The sequence below is a fragment of the Strigops habroptila genome, chromosome Z (assembly GCF_004027225.2).
Source record: "Strigops habroptila isolate Jane chromosome Z, bStrHab1.2.pri, whole genome shotgun sequence".
Classification (NCBI taxonomy): Eukaryota; Metazoa; Chordata; class Aves; order Psittaciformes; family Psittacidae; genus Strigops; species Strigops habroptila.
The window spans coordinates 15253875-15278703 of record NC_044302.2 but is presented as its reverse complement, the minus strand read 5'-3'; the positions used below and the strand labels follow the sequence as shown (position 1 = coordinate 15278703).

The window sequence follows — 24829 nt, the reverse complement described above, 5'->3', positions numbered from 1 at the left end:
GACCAGGGCTCCTCACCTTGCCAGCAGCTGCTCCAAACCAGGCAGGGGCTTGGGAATAAACCTTCTCAGTGGTCCTCTGGGAAGAAAAGAAAAGGTAATAAATGAATAAATAAATTTATAGATTTCTGAATGAACTGAAAAAAGGAAAAGTTGTAGAAACAGATCATTTTAATTGTAGCTGTAAAATAGCATAGAAGAAGTGCGGGCAGAGGGCTGGATGGCAAAGGGGCTGGGGGTGACAACGGGGCTTGGGAATTACTTGCCAAGTGGAATGTATAAAGCTAAGGTTGAAATCCCCCCTTTGCCTGATTGCACGGGGATTTGAATTTGGGTCTCTGAACTCCTCTGAGAGTGCCCAACCGCCAGCACATTCTGGGATAAGAATCTGTCCTGCTGAAGCTGTTCTGCTTTGTAAGAATAATTAAATATTCATTGGGCCAGTGAGAGAACAGAAACAATTTGATAGCCTGGGGATTAAGCCTCTCCAATAACATGAGGATACAGAAGTAATTCAGTTCCTGATCCAGCTCTGATGCTGAACGGATACGAATCTAGGGTCCTGCTGGCCAAATCTACCACAGTTCTGGTTGTGTTTTTCAGTATATCAATACCACAACATATTTTTTCTTTTTCCCCTTTTCAACCGTGCTTATTTCTTTCTAGAAAGTGGTATATCACATTGGCTTTTGAAGCCGTGAATTTCTGTTGATGGGAGCTATGCCCGTTTTTTATTGGGATCAGAACTGGGGCCACGGGCTTTTTAGCCATGCATCCTTATCCCAGGTTAGCCTTTCTGAACCCCCAATTTGATACTTAGTGTAGTGATGTAGAGGAAGTATATCTTGATTATAGTGCCGTTATAAGAAACATTTTTTACTGTATGTCCAGTCTGTGGTGGTAATCTGGAGTCATACAGTAGGAGGGAACAATAAACCTTTATTACAACATTAATAAAGCCAATAGTTTCTGTCAAACCTTAAGAAACCAGAAAATCACGACTAAACATCCATTCAAAGCAATGCTGTGTTAAGAAAAATCTTTACAGTTCTATGCTGAATTCACTTGATCAAATGACAAACTCAGATTCCTGAGTTGCTTGGGTTTCTTTTGGTGTGTGTGGGGAAAAAAGAAAAGAGGAAGATGTTTCCAGGTGAAGATTGTTAGCAGGAAAGCAGAGCTCTCACATAGCCCCACACATGCTGCATCCCACATCCCTGTGGCTGACTGGAGCACAGGTGCCTGGGCAGGGTGCCGCATCCTTCCTGCTGCCCATGGCCTGGCCCAGGCGTGCAGCTCCAGGTGCTTCTGCCAGGGCTGTTTCACAGGATCTTGGGAACCCCCACGCTGTATTCCTTCCACTGAAGGCACCATCTCTTCTGATGTCTGGATGTACAATCCTCTGAGCTTTCCTGGTGGCACGGGCTCACCCGTGCAGGGCAGAGGGTGCCTGGAGACGCAATTTCTCACACACTGCCCAGGGTGCAGAACACGAAGTGGCACAAGTGCCTGTTCCTACGAAGCAGCAAAGGGAACGGGAAGCAAACACGGCCCGTGTAAGTGGTAGAAGGAACTCATTGAGTGTTTATCTTGAGCAGTTTCATTCATAACTTGGCACCAAATGCTCCGTGTGATAACAAGTTTAAAACACTTAGGATTTTTCTAGAAGAAACCTTCCCAGCAGAGAGGCGCGGGCGACTCCAGCTCCTGCTGAATTTAACACGTTGAGAAAGGCAAAGGAAATAAATCTTCCCTCCAGCTCATAAGAAGCAGCAGAGCGGCGGGGGGAGTGTGCCTGTGTAAAAACCCCCGCAACTTCTCCCGCGGCCGCCGAGCCGCCCGCAGTGGGGACAGCTCACGGCCCGGTGCGGACCGCGAGCGGCTCGACCCGCGTGCGCGGTGTCTGCGCGCTGCGGGCAGGCCAAGGAGCCAGCGCCGGTTGGGGGGGTAAGAGGGGCTTCGGGCGGCTGCGCGCGGTTCCGCGGCACTCCGCGCGGCGGCGGCGAGTCCGGTCCGCGGCTCGGCGGTCCGCGTTTTGCGGGCGGCCGCTGTATTTCCCGGGCCGTCCATGGCTCGGTGCTGTTGGCTCTCTCTCCGTCTGATCGGCGCAGGCTGCGCGGGGCTCCCTACGGGATCAGAGCGCTCCCCCGCCGGGACTCCACTCCTCACATCCTCCTGCTGGGACTCAGCTACATTTCCAGCCAAGCCTGGCTTTATTATGTGTGTCTGCACTGCAGCCCCAGCAGCAAGATCAGGAGGAGGAAAAGGAGCCAGGACAAAGAAAAGAGAGGGAGGCTGGCGAGAGCTAAAGAAAATAAAAACCCAGGGCAGCAGCGGCAGCAGCGGCAGCAATGAAGGCAGGAGCGGTGCCACCTTCCAGCGAATAACCCATGGAGGCAGCTAGCGGCCCCGGCATCGATGCAAAGAAGCACTTACCTTGTTCCGCGAAGTGCGTGCGTGCAGGGGAAGGCGGCGGCGAGCGCGGCCGGCCGCGGGGAACCCACCCGCCCGCCAGCCCAGCTCCAGCTCCGCGGCCGCACCGCGCCCGGCCGGCCGCCCCCCGGCCCCCGCGGCCAGCCTAAACAGGGACTCGCCGCCCTCCCCGGGCTGCGGCGGGGCGAGCAAGGGACAGAGGCGGCCGGGGGCGAGCGGGAGGAGAGGGAGGGAGGGAGCGAGGGAGGGAGGGGGGTGCCGAGCGCGGCCGGGGGAGGATTTAGGAAAATCGCAGCAACAAGGTCGCACCCCCGGAGCGCCGGGGCCGGGGCTCGTCGCGGGCTGAGACACTGAGTTCTCCCTGCGCGCCCTCCCCCACCCCAGCGGCAGGGACCCGCGCAGGGCTCAGCGGGGCTTTTTTTCCCCTTTTTTTTTTTTTTTAATATTATTATTCCAAAAGTGCGAGCCGGACTGAGATCCGCAGGGCGCCTGCAAACTTTAAAGAGAACAAAAAGGCGGGTGGGGGCGCGGGCCAGGCTCGCTTTGCGTCGGTAGAGTTTGCACATCCGAGGGGGGGAAGGAAGGGAAAACCCCCAAAACAACAAAGGAAAAAAAAAAAATTGCAACTGTTGCGCCTGTTATTTTATATATTTTTTTCTTTTCTTTTCTTTTTTTTTTTTTCCCCTTTTTTTTCCCCGGGGGGAAGGTGCCCGAGGGGGTGGAAAGAGGAGTTGAACTTGCCGCATTGCAACAGGCAAAAGAAGTGAGAAAAAAAATCAAATAATCGATCCCGCTGCTGCCGCTTCGCCTCGCAAAGTTTGGAGGTGGGGGGGGAAAGAGGGGAAGAGAGAGAGAAAAGGCAGGGAGAGGAAGGGAAGGCAGGGACGGGAGGAAGACGAGGAGGAGGAGGAAGACGAGCCCCGGCGCCCGGACATGTCCAGGAGGAAGCAAGCCAAGCCCCGCTCGGTGAAAGGTAAGGCAACCTCCGCCGGCCCCGGGCAGCCGCCGCCGCCTCCGCCGCCTCGACGCGGCCAATCAGGGCCGGGTCCCGGCTTGGCGGGGATTGCAAATCCCCTCCCGGTACGGGCCGGTGGTGGCGGAGCCCCCCCCCCCCCGGTACGGGCGGATGCCCCGCGTGGGGAGCGCTGCCGTCGCCGCCCGGTCCGGGGGGGTGTGAGTGTGGGTTCCGCGGCGCCGGCCGAGACTCGCTGGCGACACGTGTCGCGATAATTGCTGAAAGAAGCCGGTAGCATCGTTGAGGCGGGGAGGGAGGAAAGTTTGGCTATGATGCTCGGGTGCGGCGGCGCATCAGTGGGCTGGGGAAGGGGGGAACGGAGCCCATTCGTGTTTTAGCCGGTTAGCTTGGAATTAATGTTTCTTTATGATTGGGAATAGGAGCGCCGTCTGTTTTCTCCTGCTGTCCAATGTGCGTAAGGGTGGTGAAGGAAGGGGAGAATTAAAACCAATTTGATAGATCGAGGTTGAAAACTTGCTTTGGCCTGAAGAAACAATAGCCAAATTTAGGAAGAGCTGCATGAATAAAGGTTAAACACGAAACTTCACGTATTCTTCACCATCCACAGCGAAGGGGTGTTTAAATCCTCCTGTTTATTTACCTCCATAAGAAAACAGCTGCTGCTGAAACGTAAAGGGAGGGCCGGAACCAGACCCGCACCGTACTGCACGCCTTGCCAGCTTTTTGACTTTTAAGTGACTGGGTGCGAAAGGGAAGGCGTGATTTTGGAAGCCTTTTGCTCCCAGCCACGAGGAGGTTAGCTGGTGCTGGCTAAGATTTTATTGTCCACTGCACAAAGCAGAAGTCACAAACTCAGTGGTCTGGGGGCTTTGTTGTAGAAGCACAAAAGGATCATAACTTCGGATGGCCAAAAGATGAAACAAAAAGTCTGAAGTGTTCGTAATTAAATAACTTGGGGGTGGACAAAATTAGCAGGCGGTTAAAGGACCAGCTAAAGGACAAATTGAAACCCCATCCAGGGCCATTTTAGATTATTTGTGAAATATCTGCTGTTTAGCAGATGATTGCGATGTAACTCATACATGCTTCAAATGTTTATGAAGTTTTTGTAAACTCTGCCCTTCATCTATATACCAAACCCTTCATCATTTTCCCCTGGACTAATGGTACGGTTCAGCATTGTGCTGTGGGGCAGGTTTACAGTGTGGCGGTGGCCCTCCACAATCCTGGACAATCTCTGCTAAAGGAGCTACTTCAGTAATTGGTAGATGAATGTTACAGTCTGTGGGCAGAAGAAAGGGCAGAGCTGGAGCTATTTCTAGGGGATGCTCTGAAATACGTTGTTTGAAACGAAAAGGGTCACAGTTTGAGAGCAGCGGAGCAGGCCTTGGGTCATGACTTTCATCGGATAAGGGGAGCGTGTTTAGTGGTCAGGCGTCTGGAGTTTAAAATATTTTTCTGTGCTAAACATTTAACATTCAGGAGATAGTTCTATGTGAGTGAAAGCCGTGTTTGCTCTAGAAGCCCAGTTAGTAAACACTGACATCTCTTTCCATAATAACATTAGATATCTACTGTTTATCAGTCAGTTGTTTTCTACCTCATTACTTTCCAGGCAGCAATTTCTCTCACAAGTAGTTGATACTTTACAATGAAATTTTTATCCTAATTCTGATGCAGAACTGATCACTATTTACGGGAGCATTTTTAAGAATTGAAGCAGGTTAACTTGCTGGCAAGTCATAGCTAAGAAACATTACCCTGTAATGTAGAAATATCTAGAAGGTCTTTGCACAGTGAGCTGGGGGAAGCCCAGTTGTTAAAAGATTCTAAATATTTCTGTAGTCTCTAGGCACAAAAAAACATGTTTTCAGCTTCAGCATAATCTGGCTGTAAATTACAGGTCTTAGCATGAGCTGACTAAACAGGGAGTCTGTGGAGTGAGCTGAATCTGGATGAAATTTTGGATAATAGGAAGCAACTCATCTGTGTATGCAGGATAAAGAATTTCAGCCTTTCTTTATATTCATCCATATCATCTGCTTTTAAAAAGTCCGTCATATACATTTTGTGGTCTAGGGAGCTGGCAACCCAGTAGATTGCCACAGTACACGTTTCCATGGAAATAATTGAGATGTAATAAATAAAGGCACTCTGAGGTCACAGGTTTCCCAATTCAACTGAGAAGAAAACAAGCATAAATTATGTGGATATATGTGTAGCATTTAGGACTTAAAATAATTTACCGTTTTTTCTCTTTTCCATGTATTTATTTCACTTTGTATAGCAGCTTTGCTATTTATTAACTACAACTGAGATTTGAGCATCCTTTTTCATTCATAGAGTCAGTGTGTGCCTGTGATGAAAGGGGTTATTCTGCATGCAAAAGGCAAGTTGCCTGCACATTAACTGGGAGCAATGCTGACTTTAAAGAAGTGACCGACTTTGGCGGAAGTACCAAATGCTGACAACTCTTATATGCCAGCAAGGCTGAAGGGCATGTGGCCCCTGTGCTGTGTTATCAGGTCTCAGGTTCAGCCTAGCAGAAACTTGCAGGAATTCCTGCAACTGTAACTCCAGCAGTAGCTGTGGACTTTCCCCTGATGTGGGATTTATGATTTGTGATACAATACTCTGATTTGTTTTGACGATTAGTTTGTGCAAACTTGAAGATATTAACCTTGTGGCTGGTGGTTGGGGACAAAGTTCTACTTGGCTTAAAGGAAGGTTGTTTCAGATCAATGAGGATGGAGTGAAAGTAGGAGGGGTTGAGTCTTTGTTGGCTTACAAAATACATGCTTCAGTGACAGTGTGGTGGTAGCGGTGATGGAGTAAAACACTGGCCTGTTCTGAAGCTTTACTCCACATCACAGGCGAAGCCTGTGAAAGTAATTTTCCTCGGCACAAACCCTGCTGCCAGTAACCTCACCTGCAGAGGGTTTTTCCAGTTGCTTGTAAGGAAGAGTTGTACCTTACTCTGTGCATTAAACCATGTGGTCCTGAACCCCAGAACCGTAACACGGTTGTGGACATCAAGACACGCTGTCTGTCCTGCATTACAAGTGATGGGGAGTGATGTCAACACCAACATTCTTAAAAGTTTGCTGTGCACTGCCAACTCCGGGAAGCACCCTGTTGGCCATGGGGGCTGAGGAAGGCAGATGTTCATCATCCCTGTTGATTAAACTGCGGCTTCTCATGCTATGACTTGGGGCCTTTGGAAGCTGTTCTGGAAAGTGAAGTGCTGAGATGCTGGTAACAGTAACTGGTGGGTTTCCAGCTCCATGTAGTTGTAGTTGAGGAATTACTCCACTGCAGTTTGTGGGGACTAGGCTGGTGTTGGCACAAGGTTTTAAGCAGCAGATACACTTTGGTTGCTGAATTTGACAGTTCCGCAAATTGCTGTCAGCTTGCAAGGGTATTTTGTGCGTAAATGTGCTAGTTGGTAATCAAACTCTTTTGCAAAAGAATGCACTAATTAAGCCTAGATTTGTTATCCCACTTTAAGTTGCAGAATTGCTGTCATATTTTTCTGCTTTCAGTTGGCAAAAAATGCTGATAGAAACTTTTGATTCACACCCTACCTGCCTCATTTGTGTCAGTCAAGAAGAGAAAAGGGGGGCTGGTCGCTACTTTGTTATCTGCAAAGTAAATAAAAATACTTCAACCATTTGCTGAGTTCCAATTAGTTGATTGCTATGAATGATCTTCTTTAAAGGAATGCTGTTTTACCTATCTGCTCATACAAAGGTTTGATTTTGAATGTCTTGTGAAAAGCATTCTCTTTGTCTTGATTGATGTCAAGAATAAAAGCGTGATGGTAATATCCCTTTGAAAGCTATTGTATTGTCAGCTCTGGCTGACAGCAGGAGGCCCTCCTAGTGCTATAGATTAGCGCTGTGAAAACACTGACATTTTCTTTGTTATATTGCTGTTGTTCTGCTTGCAAAGTCAATTATACAATGTCGGAGCTCAGTTACAGAGTTGACTGTGGAAGTAACAATGTCTTTCATACTTGTCTTAAAGGTATAATTTTCCTTTTTTTCCCAGTTGATAGAGAAGAACCTGCAGGTACTGGAACAGTACATTCTACAAATTAAATTTTGACAAGTATAATCATAATTGCCAAATACAAGAGACTTGTGCGATTATCCTTTAATTTTACAGTTCATTCAAGTTGCAGTGGAATCTTATTGATACAGTGAAAGCAGAAGCTAAAATTGATAAAGCTCATATCAAATAAGATTACGGTCTTGATTGTTCTTTATCAAGTGTAGCTTTTGGGGGATTAGGAATAATTGGAGATGTTGGTGTTTCATTGTGGGGCTGGTGCCCTGAGAGCATTTGAATCCATGCAGTATTCCGAGCGCTGCCTTCAGGGATTAGCCTGCAGTTTTTAATTTTTGCTGTGTATTTTGCTACAAGCCTAGCAGCATTCTCCCCTGAACTCCACAAGTCCCATTTTCCTGCCCTTCCCTCCCTCTGGTATGCCTTCCTGGATGGGATCTGGGTGGTATTTAACTGGTTTTACTGATTGAAACTCCTGCCTGTGTGCAAACACCTTTTAATTGTGGCCTGTTCCCATTGGTCTCAGCGAATATAATGAATAAATGTGGCCCAAAATTGAAAAGAGTGGGAAAGGTAACGCAAAAGGCTTAAATATGAACGGGGAGAAAATAGAAATCTCATGTTTTTGGCGATGCTACGTCTAAAGCCATTAATGAAAAACAACTGCCATGTAACAGTAGTTACTTGGAGAAGACCTCCTATTTTTATTCATCTAAAATATTTGTGTACAATCAGTGCAAGTTAAAGCCCATCATTCACTGCTAAATTGCTTCAGATGACACGTGCAAAAAAATAATCAGAGAGCTCTTGTTAGGACGTTAATTGTAGGATTTCTAAATTACTATTATAAACTAATAGAGTAACAAAAGATTCTACAGTTACCAGTAATTTGTCAGGATTTATTTTGTTTTTCTTCAATAATTGAAAATTAATGTCTTGAAGTGAAAGCAGATGTTCATGCCATCCTCTGAATTGGATATAAAAATGATGTTTTGTAGATGCGTTAAGCTTGTTTAAATACAAATGGTCTTATAGATGATGCTTTGGCTTGGTTTTATCTACTGTTTGGTGCCAAATTAAGTTTTAGGTTAAATCTGGGTAAGTGATTTCAGCCTGGTTAAATGAACTAAGCCAAGTGCTTGGGGTGGCACTCAATTATCAGTTCTTACAGGAAATGCATTAATAAACCTTCCTCACCTGCTGGCTCTGTGAATGACGATACTTTCTGCTACTGTAGAATTAACATTTACTTCTATTTTGATAAATGCGCTCTGAACTGTTTGCTCGGTTATTTTTACTGAACTAGTTAATTTGTATCTTTGCTCCCAATTACAGTTTGGGAAATTTGAAAAATGCAAGTCACGTTTATTTCTTTAAAAAAGGAACCATATCTCGGTCTCATGCATTAGCCTGCAATCTCTAAAAGATAATAAATTTCTTCATGTATTGTAATATTCTTTTAAACAAAAGATTATTAATTACCCACAATAATTGAACTGTCTTAGAAAAATGCTTACATCAACCCCTCATGGCTTTATCAGTATTTTCCTTAAATGCCTCTGAAAAAGGATAGCTATTATGTTCCCTTGTATCCTAGTAAATGCATTGTAGTAATGAAATACTAATAATATAAAACCTATTACAGACTCCTGCTAAATCTTGACTGACAGATGTGGTTGAGGGTCTGGTTCTGGTGCATGTGTTGGTGGATGTGGGCTCAGAGGGTGAGAGTGGGAGCTGAAGCCAAGTGAGGACCAGCTCCGAGCTCTCAGTAGCGCATGCATCTATTCAATGTACTTTTAGAGCCCAGGAGCAGATTCTTGTGCATTTTCTTTTCTGATGTCCATTAGTAAATGCAGAGAAGCTAGTTCCTTGTTCTCTTAGACAAATGAGGTGATGTGAGTTTTAAGTAGTACATCTTCTTGACAGCACCTAGATGTGTATGTGTGTGCAGCAGTGAATTATGATGGTTTATCGGAGTTGCTTTATTCTAGGGAGTGGAAGGATGTGCAGAGACTAAATGGTCTCTTGTGACATTTCCAGCTACAGAAGGCTCGAGATTCAACCTCTTGCAGTGGTTTGTTTTCTAAAATGCAAACAAAGGGACCCGATGGGGTTGGAAACTGGGTGATGCCGTTCAGAACGGGCTCACAAATCTCACTGCGGTACAGACAATTGGCGTATGGCATTAGCTTTCCACCCTATGACTTATTTCAGATAGCACTGCAATACCCATCTGAATCTAGCGATAAGTAGCTTCATTATATTGTTTGCATTTGCTTAGAAAGAAAACCTTTTCCTTTCTAGCCACAGATTAGGCAACAGAAGGACCAATTTGCAGAGCTTGTAAATGCCACTTGTTAATCATATGCAGTACAATTATTAATTTTTTTTTTTTCTTTTCCCCCTTGGATGTATTAAGTCAACTTTTTAGCTTTTTGTGTAATTGAAATTTGCCCTTTTGTTACCTGGACATGAATTATTTTTGAAATGTTGTCATTACCCACCCTGCTGTGAGGTTTATTTCTTCTGTTCATCCTAATTAAATAAAACATACTGTTGTTCGCCAGTCTCGTGTTGAAGTGAATTACCTGCCTGAAGGCTTGCGCTGATATCGGCCATGCTTGTTGCAGCAGCAGGCACCGTTGACTAACACATTTACTTTTAGATTTTCATTTCAAAGGGCTTAGTTTGTGCGGTGTGGCAGGTGAATGGTGAATGCTTTACAGGACTTTCAAGAGCTGAACAAACAGTAAAGGACTTATTGCTACAGCAGAGTGGCAAGTACAAATGCAAGGCAGCCTTTGTGGCAGAGGAGCGTTTCCTTTGCTGGATAAAGGCCACTTATGAGAGTTGAAGGGCTCACTTGGGTATGCTGGGGGTGAAATAATCTCAGTTGTGGCCTCATTTAAACCCACCCTGTCTGCATGTTCTCCTGAGCAATTTCTAGTGGGGTTGATCTTGGTTCTCTTTGTAGCATCACCTGCAGTTGTGTTCTCCTTGAGTCTGGGACTGATGACGAAGGCTGCTTCAGAAGTGTAACAGTTGGAGTTTCTTTACACAGAAGTTATTTCCAGTTCATATTAGAGAAAGTAAACAGCGCATTTGGGTTTTAAAGTGAAGCACAGGGAAAGGTCCCTGCTTGTAGAGAAACGGTTTGTTTGAGCCTCTGATAGCGCTACAGAGAACACGTTGCTCTGTAGAGCACTAGTGAAATCCTGCTACAAGTAAAGTACAAGAATTAACAAGTCGCTGTGCTCTAGTCTCTGTTGGCTCCTGCTAGGCTCTGGAGGTTTGGTCAAATGTGGCCTAATTCTGCTTTCCAAATATTAAAAAAAATTACACAGAGGGCAAAAAGACAAGTCCTTAATATGCGTATCCTGGGAAAATCCTAAACCAGTATTTTTACCCCCTTCAGTCTCAAGGCTAATCAAAATTCCTGTTTCCACATCTACCATTAAAATGTATGCCTCTTTTGGTTGTCTGCTGACTATACAAGTTTAACCACTCAATTGATGAAACTTGCACAAGCTGTTACTGGGTTTAGATTTGCCTACAGGTATTTTAGAGATGGGGGTGAAGCTCCAGGCAGTCTCTAACAGGACTGGTACTTAAATTAGCAGCTCTGGTCATGTTTTGGTGGTCCTCATATGGCTGAGAAGAGGTTTTTCTAGGTTACCATTGAGGCAGGTTAGCCAAGCCTTCACCTGGTGATGATTGCTCGTACATGCTTCACATAGCAGTGGGCTGAGTGGTGATGAAGATAATGTTGATAGAGACAAACTTGCCATGCTCTTTGAAAAGAGGGTGTCTGGGGTAGAGCAGAGATGAAGTTGCTTACCCAGACATGGGTGAGCAACTAGGGCTCGCTTTTGCAGTTTCTGGAGTGAGTGCAATTTTTTCTCTTCACACTAGTTGGAGCTGGATTGGATGTTTAAATGTCGAAGTCCAAGCTCCCTGGAATCTGATGGAGAACTAATGGTGTTAAGTGATACTCTTGCTGATGTTGGAAGACTGTGGATAGCTGTAAGCTTATATCAGCCATGGACTGAAATCTATGTCTTGTTTTGGTGATTGTGCTTCTTATTGACTTTAATGATGATGGGACTTCATTCTCGTTTCTTGCACTACAATTGAAAGAACAAGAGAAGCAAATACATTTAATGGAAATAGTCACTTGACATCCAAAGCTGCAGAAGGCATCTCCTGCTTCTTTTGTGAGATTGCTGCTGAGGGGATTTTTAGGAAGAGCACTGAGAAGGTTCAAAGTGCAGAGGATGCAGTGTTGCTGTAGGAGTTCCCCACTGGCGCTGCAGAAAACCCAAGAGGCCTGGATTGTGTTTAACATCTGTTAATGTGAGCAGGTACAGATTCATGTCAGCAAAAGTGACTGTGATTCTGCATTCTACCAATCTCCTGTCCCCAAAATTAGAAAACTAAAAGGAGGTAGAGAAAGCACATGGTAGAAGGATGAGCTTGATACCTGGGGAAGCGTAAGTGCTAAACAGAGAAAGATGGAAATCAAATAAGAAAACTAGAAAGTCTGTGGCTGGCATTTGAGTATGGAGGGTGTGTGATGATTAGATGCAGAGTTTTGGCACAGAGGTTTTCTTACGTGGAGCTGCATCTATGTTATTTTTAACTTTTAATTTAAGACTGAGAGAAAGAGCAGATCTGAAAAGTGGCTCCAGCTCCATGGAAAAAAGTGTATGATAAGCATAAGCAGAAAACACTAGAAATGTAAAACACCTAAACAAGGTAGCTTTTCTGCTCTTATAGAACCATAGAATTGTTTAGGCTGGAAAAGACCTTTAAGATCATCGAGTCCAGCCATTAACCCAACACTGGCAAGTCCACCACTGAACCATGTCCCCGGGTGCCACATCTACGCATCTTCCAAATGCCTGCAAGAATGGTGACTCCACCACTTCCCTGGGCAGCCTGTTCCAGTGCTTGACAATAGTGACAGTGCTTTCCTGTCTGGAGGAGTTTATTTGTTGTGGTTTATAGTTGTTTGCTGTTCAATACAGTGAAACTTGAGGACAACTGTGATTGCAGTCATGAATTCTGGGAGTATCAACTATTTTCAGGTCATGACAGCATCTGAACTTGACTTGTGAGGATTCCTGATTGTTCAGGGTTTTGGAGGGACAAGGAGGTCATGGTGGTAGCTGGAAAAATTAGGCTTTCAACACTTCTTATGTGAATGCATGCAAATACATATCATCTATGATGTGAGTTCACATGCACATGAAAGAGAAGGTCTAGACGAACAGGTAGTATCTTTTGTTAGACCAACTAACATGGTTGCAAAATGCAAGGAAGTTTTTCTGATTCACAAGCCTGCCTCCTGTTTTGAAGAAAGCAGCAGCCTTCTGGCTGTTTTGCTTGATAGGTAAATGCAGCTTTGCCTTAATTCGCTTACTCAAGCTCTTACTCAAATGCCTCTTGCTTCATTAGATTACTCACATGAGTAAGGATATACTGGATTATATAGTAATGCCAAGCTTGTATATTATTTATTGCTGAATTCTGTGGATGCATTTCAGTCGGGTAATTTGCTTGTGGCCTCCTTTATTTCTAGGAAAATGGCATGCCTTGCCCTTCGTAATTTCTTTGCATTTACTGACCAGACTGTTCCCCCAGAGGGCATGTGGGATGTGGCAGAGTATTGAAAATACTGGGATGGAGAACTAGAGAAGGAGGGCTGTGTGTGAATTGCACCTTATTTATGTTTATGCTGGATTTATATGGCATAAATGATGTGTTTCTGGCAGTGATACTTTGTAGGCAATGTTGTAGGCAACTCTGGGTAAGAGAGTTGTTACCTTGAGATGATTTTTTTTACAGATAAAGAAATACTTTCAGTCTAATTCTGAGCATCCTTTAGGAGTATGGTACAATATATTATTAGCCATTTTAAAATGAAACTGAGTGCTTGCCTTCGGATCTTGTACTGAGTCTCGCCTAATGCTCGTGTATGAGTCCACTAATGTGATTCCCTTCATTTCAAGGGTGTTTTCTTTCCTAATTTCTTTCCTAATTTCTTTCCAAATTTCTTTCCTGCTTGATAACAGATAAGTGATATTTGTTTAAAGCTCCCATTTGGTTTATTTTGATTACTATTTTTGGTCTTAGGTAAACACTCAACAGAGAGCTTCTGTTTTTATTCTTCTCGATATAAGTAAATTCAATAACGAATCCAAACTTAAAGGTGAGGGTCTGGAGAAAAAACAAACCAAAAGCCACCCCTGGGAGATGCTTGGCAGCGCTGTGGTGTGACTGGCTTCCAGCGCACCCAGGGATGCTGCGGAGCTGCGGGCAGGAGCTGCCTGGCCCTGCATGCAGAGCCCTGCCTGCAGAGCTGCCAGGCTGTGGAGCCGGGTGCCTCTGGGTGCTCCAGAGACAGCGGGGGGACAAACCCCCTGCCTCTGGCAAAAAGATGCCGCTTCAGTGGTGGGGCTGCTGGTGGTGCACAGGCAGGTCTCCCATGAGCGGGGTTTGCCAGGCGCTCTGAAACACAGCAGGAATTTGCCCAAAGACCAAATGCATATTTTCATGAAGAGCTATCTCTGCTATGATTTTTCCTCTTTGCCAGTGGGGCTGTATTCAAAATGTGGCTCCAAAAATGCATAGAAAAATGAGCTTTTAATTTGTCACCTGCTGCTGAACCACCCTGTTCTTCTTGAGATGCCAAGTTGTAAATGAGGTTTTTGTATCCCCACACATGGCCATCCAAGAAATGTTCTACGTGTCGTAGCTGTCAGTGGCACAGCTGAAGACATCAGGCTGATGCCTTAAAACCTGCTGCTGTCTGATTGGCATGAGCAAAGCCAATGCAGCGCAAAACCTGAGCAAACAAAAAGACAGGTAGAGAAACTTTGTCTCCAGAGGCTTGGGAGGTCGTGGCTGCCTCCAGAGCAGGGGCTTCTAGAAGCTTTCTGTCCATCAGTGTTGAGGAAAAAGGAAGCAAAATTGTTTTCTTTGTGCAGTCATTCAGAGTGCAGTTGGAAAACTCCCTTTAATTTAACAGTTAAAAAATGCAGTATTGGTTCTACAGATTTTGTTTTGGAGAATAGTGTCTTGTCTGGCCACACGTCCTAAGGCATCTTCCACTGTGTGTATTTGTTCTGAGCACAGGGGATGACAGGTATCCCAGCTGACAAATATAGCTTGTCTCTTAGCAAACCTCAAACCACCTAATGGAAGCTTACCTTGAGGTAGAAATCAAGAACTTTGATTTTTACTCTATGGACAGATGATGGTGGATTCTAGAAAAACTAGCCCAGCTGTGGGACCGTGAGGGAAATTGGCTGTTCCCAGTGCCCTCTGCCCAGGAAAGCAGCTGCTGCTGTTATTGTTGCCCTGGCCAGGTAGAGAAATGACTGTCGTTGAAGCAAATCCTTGAATCTGTTGTGAAGGATGAAGAACCACCCGAGTACAGCCTGAAGAAGTTCACTAAAAGTGGTGAAGAATAGACTCAAGTTGCACAACTGCTCACTTTGCTCTCTTGTTCTTATGAGAATCATGTCTCCTGGTAGAGGTGTGAGCTGTGGAGAGCTCCGTGATGTCCCACTGGGTGCTGCTCCTCATCTCTCTGGATGGAGATCCCATCTGAGCTGGCAGCCATGCTTCAAAAGCAATGCAAAGCAGAGAGAGTTCAGTCATTCATTTTGTGGTGAAGAGTGAAGGCATCAGAGATCAGAGTTTGGCCAGTGTCTTTCACTGCTCCTGTGCTGGTAGAAGTTGCTGGCAGTAGCCTTGTATGAAGCAGCATTGCTGGGGAACAATTTTCTTCTCTATTCTAACTTAGTGGAAATAGTAGCACTAAGAAGTTGGATTATGTACCTCAGGAAAAAAGAAGATTTGTTATTCTGCTTCTAGCTTGCACCATAGGCTGTGTCACCATGGGGTGCATGTCACCAAGTGGGTGCTCCTGCTAATCCTGGCACTTAAACACCAGCCAGTCCTTTGGCAGGTGCTGGTCTGTCTGCCATACTTCGATTACAGAAGAAATGATGGTAAATCCCGGCTCTTTTGGTACTGTATGTGGGCTGTTTTCTTATGAATGAAGTTTGGTTGACTCAAGCACTGCTGTGTCCTGTAACCTTATGTGTAGGCTGACTTGTGTTTCTGGAGTCGTAAGGTACTGATGACTTTGTGAAGGACAGCTTCTGCTGCCCAGAGCACCCAGTGCCCTTGGGTCCTCCCAGCTGGTGGCTGGGCTGGCCTCTAGTGTTGTGGCAGTGGCTTGTGCTTGTTGTTTGCATTTTATTTCTGATGTGGCAAATTTCGATGGCTTTCCCTCCTGGGAAGGACTATCTCTCCCCCCCCCCATCTGCTTATTTTTAGTCATAGGAAGTAAAAGAAGTGGCTGTTTGCCAAGAAGAAAATAAAATAACAAAGAAATCACCTAAAGCAGCCACAACTTTGTACCTTTCCTTGCTCTTAAAAAAAAATATACTTGTAAATGTTAACTACTGATGCGGGTTTTTTAGAAGAAGCTTGTGATTCAGTGTTAAACTAACAGTACATCAAAGAATAAAATGTGTGTGTGGGTTTTCTTGTGTGCTTTCCTAGTTATTATTAATCTTGTTCTGATTTGGGGAAAACATTGTGGTGTGAAAATATGAGGAAATGTCTCATAAAGGAATAAAAAAAGACAGAGCTTTAAATAGCTTGTGCAGTAGCATTGGTTGGGCTGCAGTCTGGGCTCTCGAACAACCTTACTTTAAAATAATAAAAAAAAAAAGCTTTAAATCTTATAAATATTTTGTCTCTCTTTCTCTCTCTTTTGCAATACCTAACATACATTGTCTGTTCTGCTGTTAACTCCCAGATGCAGAATTCCTAAGTTTGGGCTAATAGAAAATTTGGAGGATTCTTCATTATCTGAACCTCTTGAGAAATACCAAATATGTTCCAGTAATTGTGGTGTAGTACAACAGGGAGTCACACTGGCAGTTTGTTGGAAAGGGTTTTTCCTGTAGTTATGAAAACCATACAACTATTAAAATCCCCAAAACTGAAACCTTTGGGATTACTCATATACTTACAGTTAAGCGCATGCCTAAAGGTAGATCTATTCGACATGCCATTTCTGACTTGCGTTTGAGTCCTACCTTGAGAATATCAGGAAAAAAGGACAACTCCTCAATCACTTCAGTCTTATGCAGCCTTTTAATTCTGTGCTTACATGGCTGTGGCTCACACCCAGGTTTGTTATAAAGCAGATTATTGATAATAAAGAATGAAAAGTTTGCGACATAGTTTGATACTCCAGGCTGTTACAAGAGACTCAGGGTCAGATTTCTCCCCTTCCTGCCTTCTCTTCTGCCTCTGCCACAGCTCTGTGTGAATGTGCATGAATCACTTAATTTTATAGTTCCTTCTGTCTCTCAGTATTTTCCATCTTAGTTGTATGCAAGGAGGGTATAACATTTGTCCCTTGGAGAGCAGAGTGAATTTATTAAATGCTGCGAGGTACTGGATAGGTAAAAGTGAAATGGAACACCAATATTACAGTTCAGGTCATAATATTTGGGTTTGCTTTGTGGTTGTTCCATCTTCCCTTCTGGAAAACATTCCAGAAGATGTTTTATGGAATAGAATTAACAGGGAAAACTAGAAAGTGATGCTTGCTTTATAGCTGCAGTGTTGGGACTTTCGTCCTTGCCAGGCAATCTCTTAGTGAGAAGGTGCTGGTTGCCTTGCTCTTCTGTCTGCAAGGCAGCAATAGTAACAGCTCTCTGTGTTTCTTAGTTTTTCTCTTAAAAGCTTCCTTTGATTAAATACTTATTTTGTGTGTGACTTTCTCTTGGAAAATACTCACATGTGCCTCTAAGTGTATTGATATATCACCCTACGGAGTTAGCACACCTATCCTTCTTATGAAACAAAATGCATTTTGTGTCTATCAAACTGTCTAAACAATTTACTTTGAGCCAGAATTTGGAAATATGCTGGTTGTAGAGTATAACTAATACAAAAATGTTTTTATTGTGCTTCTTTACAGAAAATTCATTTGCACAAGTATCAATATGTGGGGGAATTTAATTTTAAAAACAGTCCCAGCCACTTTGAACAAAAATACAATGCAGTATGTAAACTCACTTTAGACATGACTTATTCTACTGTGTCCCATTAGTTCATGTTTACACAGTGCCTTGAAAACGTAAAACGCTATATAAGTGCTTATTATTGCTACATTATTATTATTCCCCCTCTTGAAAAAAGACCCTCTAGGGAGAAGGAGACTTGCTTTGCATTTCATCTGTAGTGCAGATCCCACAAGAAATATACCTGTTTGTTTTGGTTTTTGCATTCTGCTCTCCCCACTTCCACCCTTCTGGAAAAAAATAAGTATTGTGTTTAGAGATTACAGAGCTCTCAGTTTATGCTTGGTAACTACACCAATGAGAACATCATTTGAAGCCGTATAAAAATCTTAAAATAGCGTCTTATTCCAATCCGTGCAATAAAATGAATCGCTGCCCTGGCCTCAGCCCCTGTGCTTTGTGAGTGCTGCGGAGGCAACTTGCCCAGCCCAGGCACCAAGGGATGATGAGCAGGAGCTGATGGCGATGCCTTTTGCTGGGTGCTCCTGCCGTGCCTGTCTGCCTGCGTGGGCCCAAGGACAAAAACCGCTGAGTGAAGGGAGCATGGGGACAGTGCCAACAAAGCCTTAGAAGAATTTCCTTCCTATAGAGGGGGAGCACTACAAGTTTTTCTGCCATATCAGAACTATTGTTTTTCCTTGTAAAGAAATATTCGTCAATCCCTTACCTCCTTTACACTCTTTTGACAGCAGCCTGTATCACTGCAGGAGAACAAGATTTCAGTTTAAGTTATTTTAACGCCTGTATCCCTCAAATCTTTATTATGAGAAGGACTTTTAGTGGGCAATGTTAACTATTTACATCCTGAAATTTGAGAGCATTCCCTGTGCCTCTGCCTTATATACTGTGCTGTGTATGGTATACATATGGTGTTATTGTTGAGGCACAACAATAATACCATGGCTGATAAAATTGGAGTTATTTTGCCTGGGTACCTCTAGACTTGCATTATCATAAGCTAGGGAAGCAGTAACCATAAGCCTTCTCTGAGTACAGTGAGGAACATTTCACTTTTCTTGTAGTTTTATATTTGTTATGCTGCTCTCCACTGCTCTGGTCCCTGCCCGGCCCCATGCTGGGCTCCCTGTGATGCAGCGGCTCCGCTTCCAGTGTTCCCTGCATGTTGCTGCTGTTGGCTGCATTTTGGGAAGAGATATGGAAGAAAGGGAAAGAGACCTTGAAAAATGTGAGGCATACGAGAACCTGAAAGTGATGTTTATTACAGAGCATAACATGACTTAGATTTGTCGCTGGATTTGACTGTTGGTTACCTCACCACTGCCTGGTTTCCAGCAGAAATGGGGGTTCATGCAGCCACCCTGACCTGTGTGTGTGTGTGTGGTGGGTCAGTCTGAGCTGGTGTCCTCCAGATGTGGAAGAGGGTGGTGGTCGCTTGTAGCTGTGGTCTCAAACCTACAAGCAACGGCAAAGTGAAATTGGAATTGAATGGAAAGCCACTGAGCAGCCTATGCAGGGGAGTGCTGCAGCCAGTGGCAGTGGGGACACAGTGGCAGGTTGGCCCAGTCCTGGTTGTGCTCAGAGCTCCTTTTATTCATTTCAAGTGATTAATAGTTCAGATGTGTGACTGCCCACATTTCCAGATGTTTTCTAAATCAAAGCTGAAGTTTAAATGTGGTCTGATGGCTTAAACCTGTGTATTAAGTTACCCTTTTATGATGGATTCATCAGCCTTGTCAGTGCAGGTTGGATGGTTTAGTTTCAGAGAGGAAAGCACCAGGCTGTGCGGAGGAGCAGGGCAGGAATAGGGCTGGCATTGGCCAGGGGGAGCAAGGGATGGGAAGCACTTTGTCCCTTAGGTTGCATCCCTCCCAAAGCTGCCAGCCTTGAAATAACCACTCAGGAAACTGGCCATGGGCAAGTTTTTTGCTGTGCTCGGTGCCCAGGGACATGGTGGTGGTGGTGAGGTAGTGGGACAGGTTGGCATAGCCTTGTACCCCTTCCCGCTTTGGCCTTTCTAAATAGCAATTAATTTGGGTGTGGAAAAGTGTAAAATTTTATAGACTGGAAGCTGAAATTGAGAATGAAAACCAGTTCACTTGGGCACCCCGATGGCAGATGAATGGCCAGACAGAGAGACTGGGGCAGCAGTGGGTGCACGTATTGATATAGTTAGAATGGACAAAAAAATTCCACCACTTTTATTGCCTCTTTCAGTCCAAGCCTGCCAAGTCTGTAGAAACCTTGTCAGTGAGAGCAGACTTGTTACTGAAACCTGGCTTCAGGCAATGCCCAGCACAACTCCTGGCTGATGGAGGGTGCTTCCCACCCTGCGGAAGACTCAGTGTAACTGGGAAGCCTTCAGAGAGATCAAATCTATATCTGCTGTGCTTTAACAAAGGTAGTTTACCCGCAGTGAGGGTCAAAGTCATCAGACCCGTGTGCTTGTCAGGTTTCCTTGTCAGCGTTGGTCCCTTCCCCTTGGGGTTGTCATTTTCTGCTTGTGTTTTAATGACAAACCCACCAAAATGGAAGTTGAGGTGGCAGTCATTGCCTTGGGGCAGCCCTGTGCGATGGGGTGGATGTCACTGTTTCCTCAGTGTCCCCACACCTCCATGGAGCACAGGGGACGGTCCGGACTCCCTGCGTGCGCACCATGTAAACCCTAAACACATGCAGGCACAAAGATGCTCCAGAAACAGAACCTGTTTGTGTGGAGGCAAGGGAGAGCGAGCGAATACCCTGTGGAAAATAAAGCACAGCTGCCTATGTTGGCCACTGGTCCCAGGCCGTGATCACCACACGTGGCCGTGCCCCGGAGGCCGTGGGGCAGCAGGCTGGCTCCCGGCGGCCCCCGCGGCGTGCGGCACGAACAGCCCGCGGCCGGGCAGATGGCTCCCTCCCGGCCACAGGGCCCCGCTCTTGTGGGAGCGAGCCCCGCTGAGACTGCAACAACAGCAACCCGGGAGCTGGGCAGATGGTCTACTGGCGGCCGCCAGCATAATTGCATCAGCTGGTTACTCCTGCAGCCAGCAGAGCCTTCTATTTGCACCACTCTGAAATGAGCCCCAGTTTTTTTTCTCCCCTTCTCCTTTTCCTTCCCAGCCTTGTTTAAATTTATGTATTTCTGTGAGGTGGGGTGAGGCCAGGGGGCAGCCATCTGCCAGAGGTGCCCATGGTGGGGTTGGAGGAGCCTCCAGCAGCCATGCACAGGGAGACACCTGAACGGGTGAGGGGACTGCAGTGGCCTCCTGTGCTGCCCGTCACTTGGGGCTTGAATGGTGCTGCAAAGAGAAGAGATGGACCAGTATGACCCTTTCCAGCCCCGGCGGTGCACTGCAGTCTCAGTCCGTATGCGATATGCCTGCCAGCCTCCACCTAAATTGCTCCACATACCAGAGCTGCAGCTCCCTGGAGCACGCCAGCCCGAGGTCTGGATAATGCAGCAAAGCCCCTCGGGTCTGTCTGCCTGCCTCCCCCTCCCTGGGTCGCACCTCAGAGCTGCTGCTGCTGCAGGAGGGCTGCGGAGATGTCCGCTGGCGGTTGCTGGCTCGCTTCCCGCCCTCACTCCTGCTCTTGAACTCTGGTTACGTAGACAAAAGATCTGCCTGTTCCTATGGGCTCTGGTCTGTTCATGGGGGTTGCTGACAGGTGTGGGCTCTGATGACTTTCTAAGCCGCAAAACATTTATGGAGGGTAGGCAAAGCTCCCCTGGGAGTGGAGATCTCCCCCATGAACTGTCCCTCCAGTTGGTTCCCGAGTTCCTCAGTGCATCTTTCCCTGGGCTCGGTGGGGAAGGGGCAGGAGCAATGAAGTGGTGTGTGCTGTTTGCTCTGGTTTTAGCTCTCAGCATGGCACAGGTAGCTGCAGTAGGGCTGATCTCAACTTGCCGCTGACCCTGAGGTCCTGTAATCCCTAATAGTAGTAGGATTAGATTTTGTCCAACCAAGTCCTCCTTTCCTTTTCCTTTTATTTTTTCCCTTTGCAATACCTTCTGCCCCAGCTGACACACAGTCTGCCTCCTGCCTTGACTCTTGCCTGCTTACTCCAGCTTCCAAGAAGGACTTGCCCTTCTTTTGGGAGAAGCTTGTCAAGCTGGCCCTCCCTCTGTGCTGTTCTCCCTGTCCCTTCATCCCTTTCTGTGCACAGATTGATTTTGCTGCTGTGAGCCTGTTTCTGCCCCCCACTCTCATTAGGCAGATGAAATTTCTCACCTTGTTTTCAGGGTGCACAACTGATTTCTGTGATGTTAATTTTAAGACTTTAGTTTGTATCCATCTGTCAGACTTTTCCACTGGCATGACTTCTGCAAAACTTTCTGAGTTCAGTTCCTGTGGTGTGACACTGCTAGTTCTGAGCTTCCCATTACAATTTCCAAGAGAAAGGGATGGGACATATAGATGAAGTAAGGGTTCTTAAAGCACTGGATAAAGTCTACATTTATAATTAGAGAGTGACTGTCCAAACTCTGCACAGCTTCAGTCACTACAGCAGTGGATTTGGTTAGTGATGCGATGATACCAATATGAGAATGTTATGTTGCCCAATTTTGTGAAAGTCTCTTTATCTACCATAAGCTCCAAATATGCAGCTTCTGGTGTTTAACCAAAACTTTGCAAATCTCCCACCGGGCTCTTGAGGATCAGTTCTTGTGTAGCCTTATTTTTCCTTTAGAAATTGTAGGTGTGGTAATTATATGTACTTTTGAAAGCTCTAACTAGGCCTTATTTAAACTTCTGCAAACATTTTTGTGAGGCCAATTAAATGCCTGCAGAAGAAAACGATCAAAAAAATGAAATGGGGAAATGTGCATTTACCCAGAGAGAGCTCACAAGCCAAGCAAAATGTTATGTTAGCCCAACAAATGGGTTATTCAAGCAAAGCTCTACCAAGACAAATATAGGAGAGTCAAGGGTAAGTGAGTTTTGAAGCAATATGGGATGAAGCAATATGACCCTCTCAAGTTCAGTTATCAAGATTGCACAGGTTGAGAAGATGCGGCTGGCTTAAGGTCCTCTTGAAATGGCATTGGAAGGACCCTGAGAAAAGCAGTCTGAAATGAATTTTTCGAACACTCTTCCAAAATTCGATCTGGGCTCTGAACCTCTGTGCCGCTGATTCTTTCATTTGCACTTATTTACTTGAGTATTGCAGAAGAAGTCGGCAACAATGAAGTGAGCACAGCTCAAGCAGGGGGAGAGATGTGTTATCGTACCTGCTGAAGGCACAGGGCAGGGTATTTTCTCCTTTGGTCACACCTGCCCGGCGCTGGGAAGAAACCAGCCCTGCAGGCATGAGCGGCTCCTGCCCATCCCTGCTCCTGCAGCGCTGGGCTCTTGAATGAGTGCGGCCATGGGGCCACAGCATGGCACAGTGCAGTGTCGGTGGGGCTGGAGCATGGCACAGTGCAGTGTCGGTGGGGCTGGAGCATGGCACAGTGCAGTGTCCAGCCCTGGGTGTCCCTGGGGAGACAGCAGTGCCCAGTGAGCAGGACGTGCAGGTGGGCCCAGGGTGTTGTGGCAGCACAAAGGGCTTTGGAGAGGAACAGCACAAATGCAGTCACAGGCATAACACCTTAGTGACTGGGGTTCAAGGAACCGATTCTGCTGCACTGATTTTAATTCCCATTTAATTTCCGTCAAAGTTAAAAGCAAAACTTGTAAGTAACTGGATTGGGCTCAGTATGCTCTCAGTCTCTGCTGCTGATGATCAAAAGCAATACTCTGTTTCTAATTTGAGAAGGACTTTTTTTTTTTTTTTTAAAGTGGTTTAAAACAAGAGGAAACTGTCACATCCTGAGTGACATCCTGTGTGCTACGGCAAGAGTTCTTGCTGCTCAGTGATCAGAATTTCAGCCGAGGGAATAAAATCCAATCCATGCAAAAATGTATTTGCTTTGTGGAAGTCTTGTAGTATTGCACAAGCTATTTTCTGATGGTAAAATGCAAATCTAAAATCTATATCCAAGCGAACAAAAAGATTTAATTAAATTAGTTGTCTGGAGGAAATACAGAGGACAGCGAGTTATTGATTTGATTTTAGTAAATTTGTTTTAATATGCAAGATTACATTTTTAATATTTGAAATTATCAGTGTTTCACAGTGCAGTTAATTATTTCACAAATTGTATTTTGTTCAAGACTGCTAATTTGATATCTGCCGCTGCCTGACATGCCTTCTGCCATTCACAGTGCCCCTGACTCGCAGGGAGCTCGCAGCTGCCTGGGCTGTCCAGACCCGACAGGCACCTTTGGGTGCTGCCAGTTTTGATTTACACTTATTTGGCTTGGTGTTGATCCCAGAGGGTTTGGGCAAGTGCCCGTGCTGGGTAGCTCTGCCGCTGCCTGTGCCGGGGGTTCAACAAGGAGCCACTGTGGGAGCCCCGAGCATTGCCTAAGGGAAGTTAGCAAACTTCCTGCTTGTTCCACCCGGGAGCAGGGTAGTGTTTTGGCAGCCATCTGCTGCCCCCCGCTTGGGGAGGAAGGCAGCAGTTTGCTGCCCTACCCGCCTGTGAGGGTAGTGAGGCTGGCAGGGTGGCTGCCCGGGTGGGCAGTGGTGGTACATGGTGGCACACACTGCCTTCTGTTATCTTTGTACACTGCAGGGGAAAAATCCGCCCAACAGCCTCATCTGCCCATTCCTGCATGGTGAGAGTGGCCCAAGTGGCGGAGAGGGAACAAATAGCTGTTGTGATATCTTGGCAAAATGCTATGCAACCTACAAAACATGTAGGTTTTCTAGGTTGCAATGCCAAGCTCTGCCCCAGAGCCAGGAAGAGGTTCTCAGCCCAGACTGTGCCTGTGATGCATTGCTGCTGGATGTAAAGCAAAGAGAACCTTGCCCATCCATGGCTGTTCCCACTGTCCCCGTGGCCTGGAAGCCAACATGCTGGCTTTGGCTGTGACATGGGTGTCCATGACCATGGGTGTAGGAGTGGCCTTCAGCATCTCTGAGTGACCCTTGCCTGAGGAAGTAGAGGCACCATCTAAAATTAATTCAGCTCTGCCCACGTGTCAGGGGGTGATTTACTCCTGTCCTTAGTATTTGGAAGTCAATGAAAATAAATAAGAGATGTTGAATCCTCTTCTTAGCTAATTTATCAGCTTTTAAGTCTGAATATATCCATTAAGGTATGTATTTGTATTGCTGCAGGGAAGTTGGCAGTGTAGTTAATTTGTCTGTCTTATACTTGGCTTTAAACTGCTGTAATGTTTTAAAACACCTAAAGAACACAAACCAGCCTTTTAGAAATATGCTTAATAACTCTGTTTAGTGAGAT

General features: G+C 45.7%; 1 protein-coding gene across 5 annotated transcripts in view; it reads left to right on the top strand.

The window, feature by feature from the left end:
* Window positions 1-2043: 2043 nt before the first annotated feature.
* ZNF423 (zinc finger protein 423) overlaps window positions 2044-24829 on the top strand; it is a 234053-nt gene continuing 211267 nt past the window's right edge. For all 5 annotated transcript variants that reach the window (XR_003995063.1, XM_030512116.1, XM_030512117.1 and 2 more), the window contains exon 1: window positions 2044-3403. Coding sequence is in view for 4 of the 5 variants with exons in the window: in XM_030512116.1 (XP_030367976.1) it covers window positions 3364-3403 (40 nt within the window). In the remaining variant the exon portion in view is untranslated. The remainder of the gene's footprint in view (window positions 3404-24829) is intronic.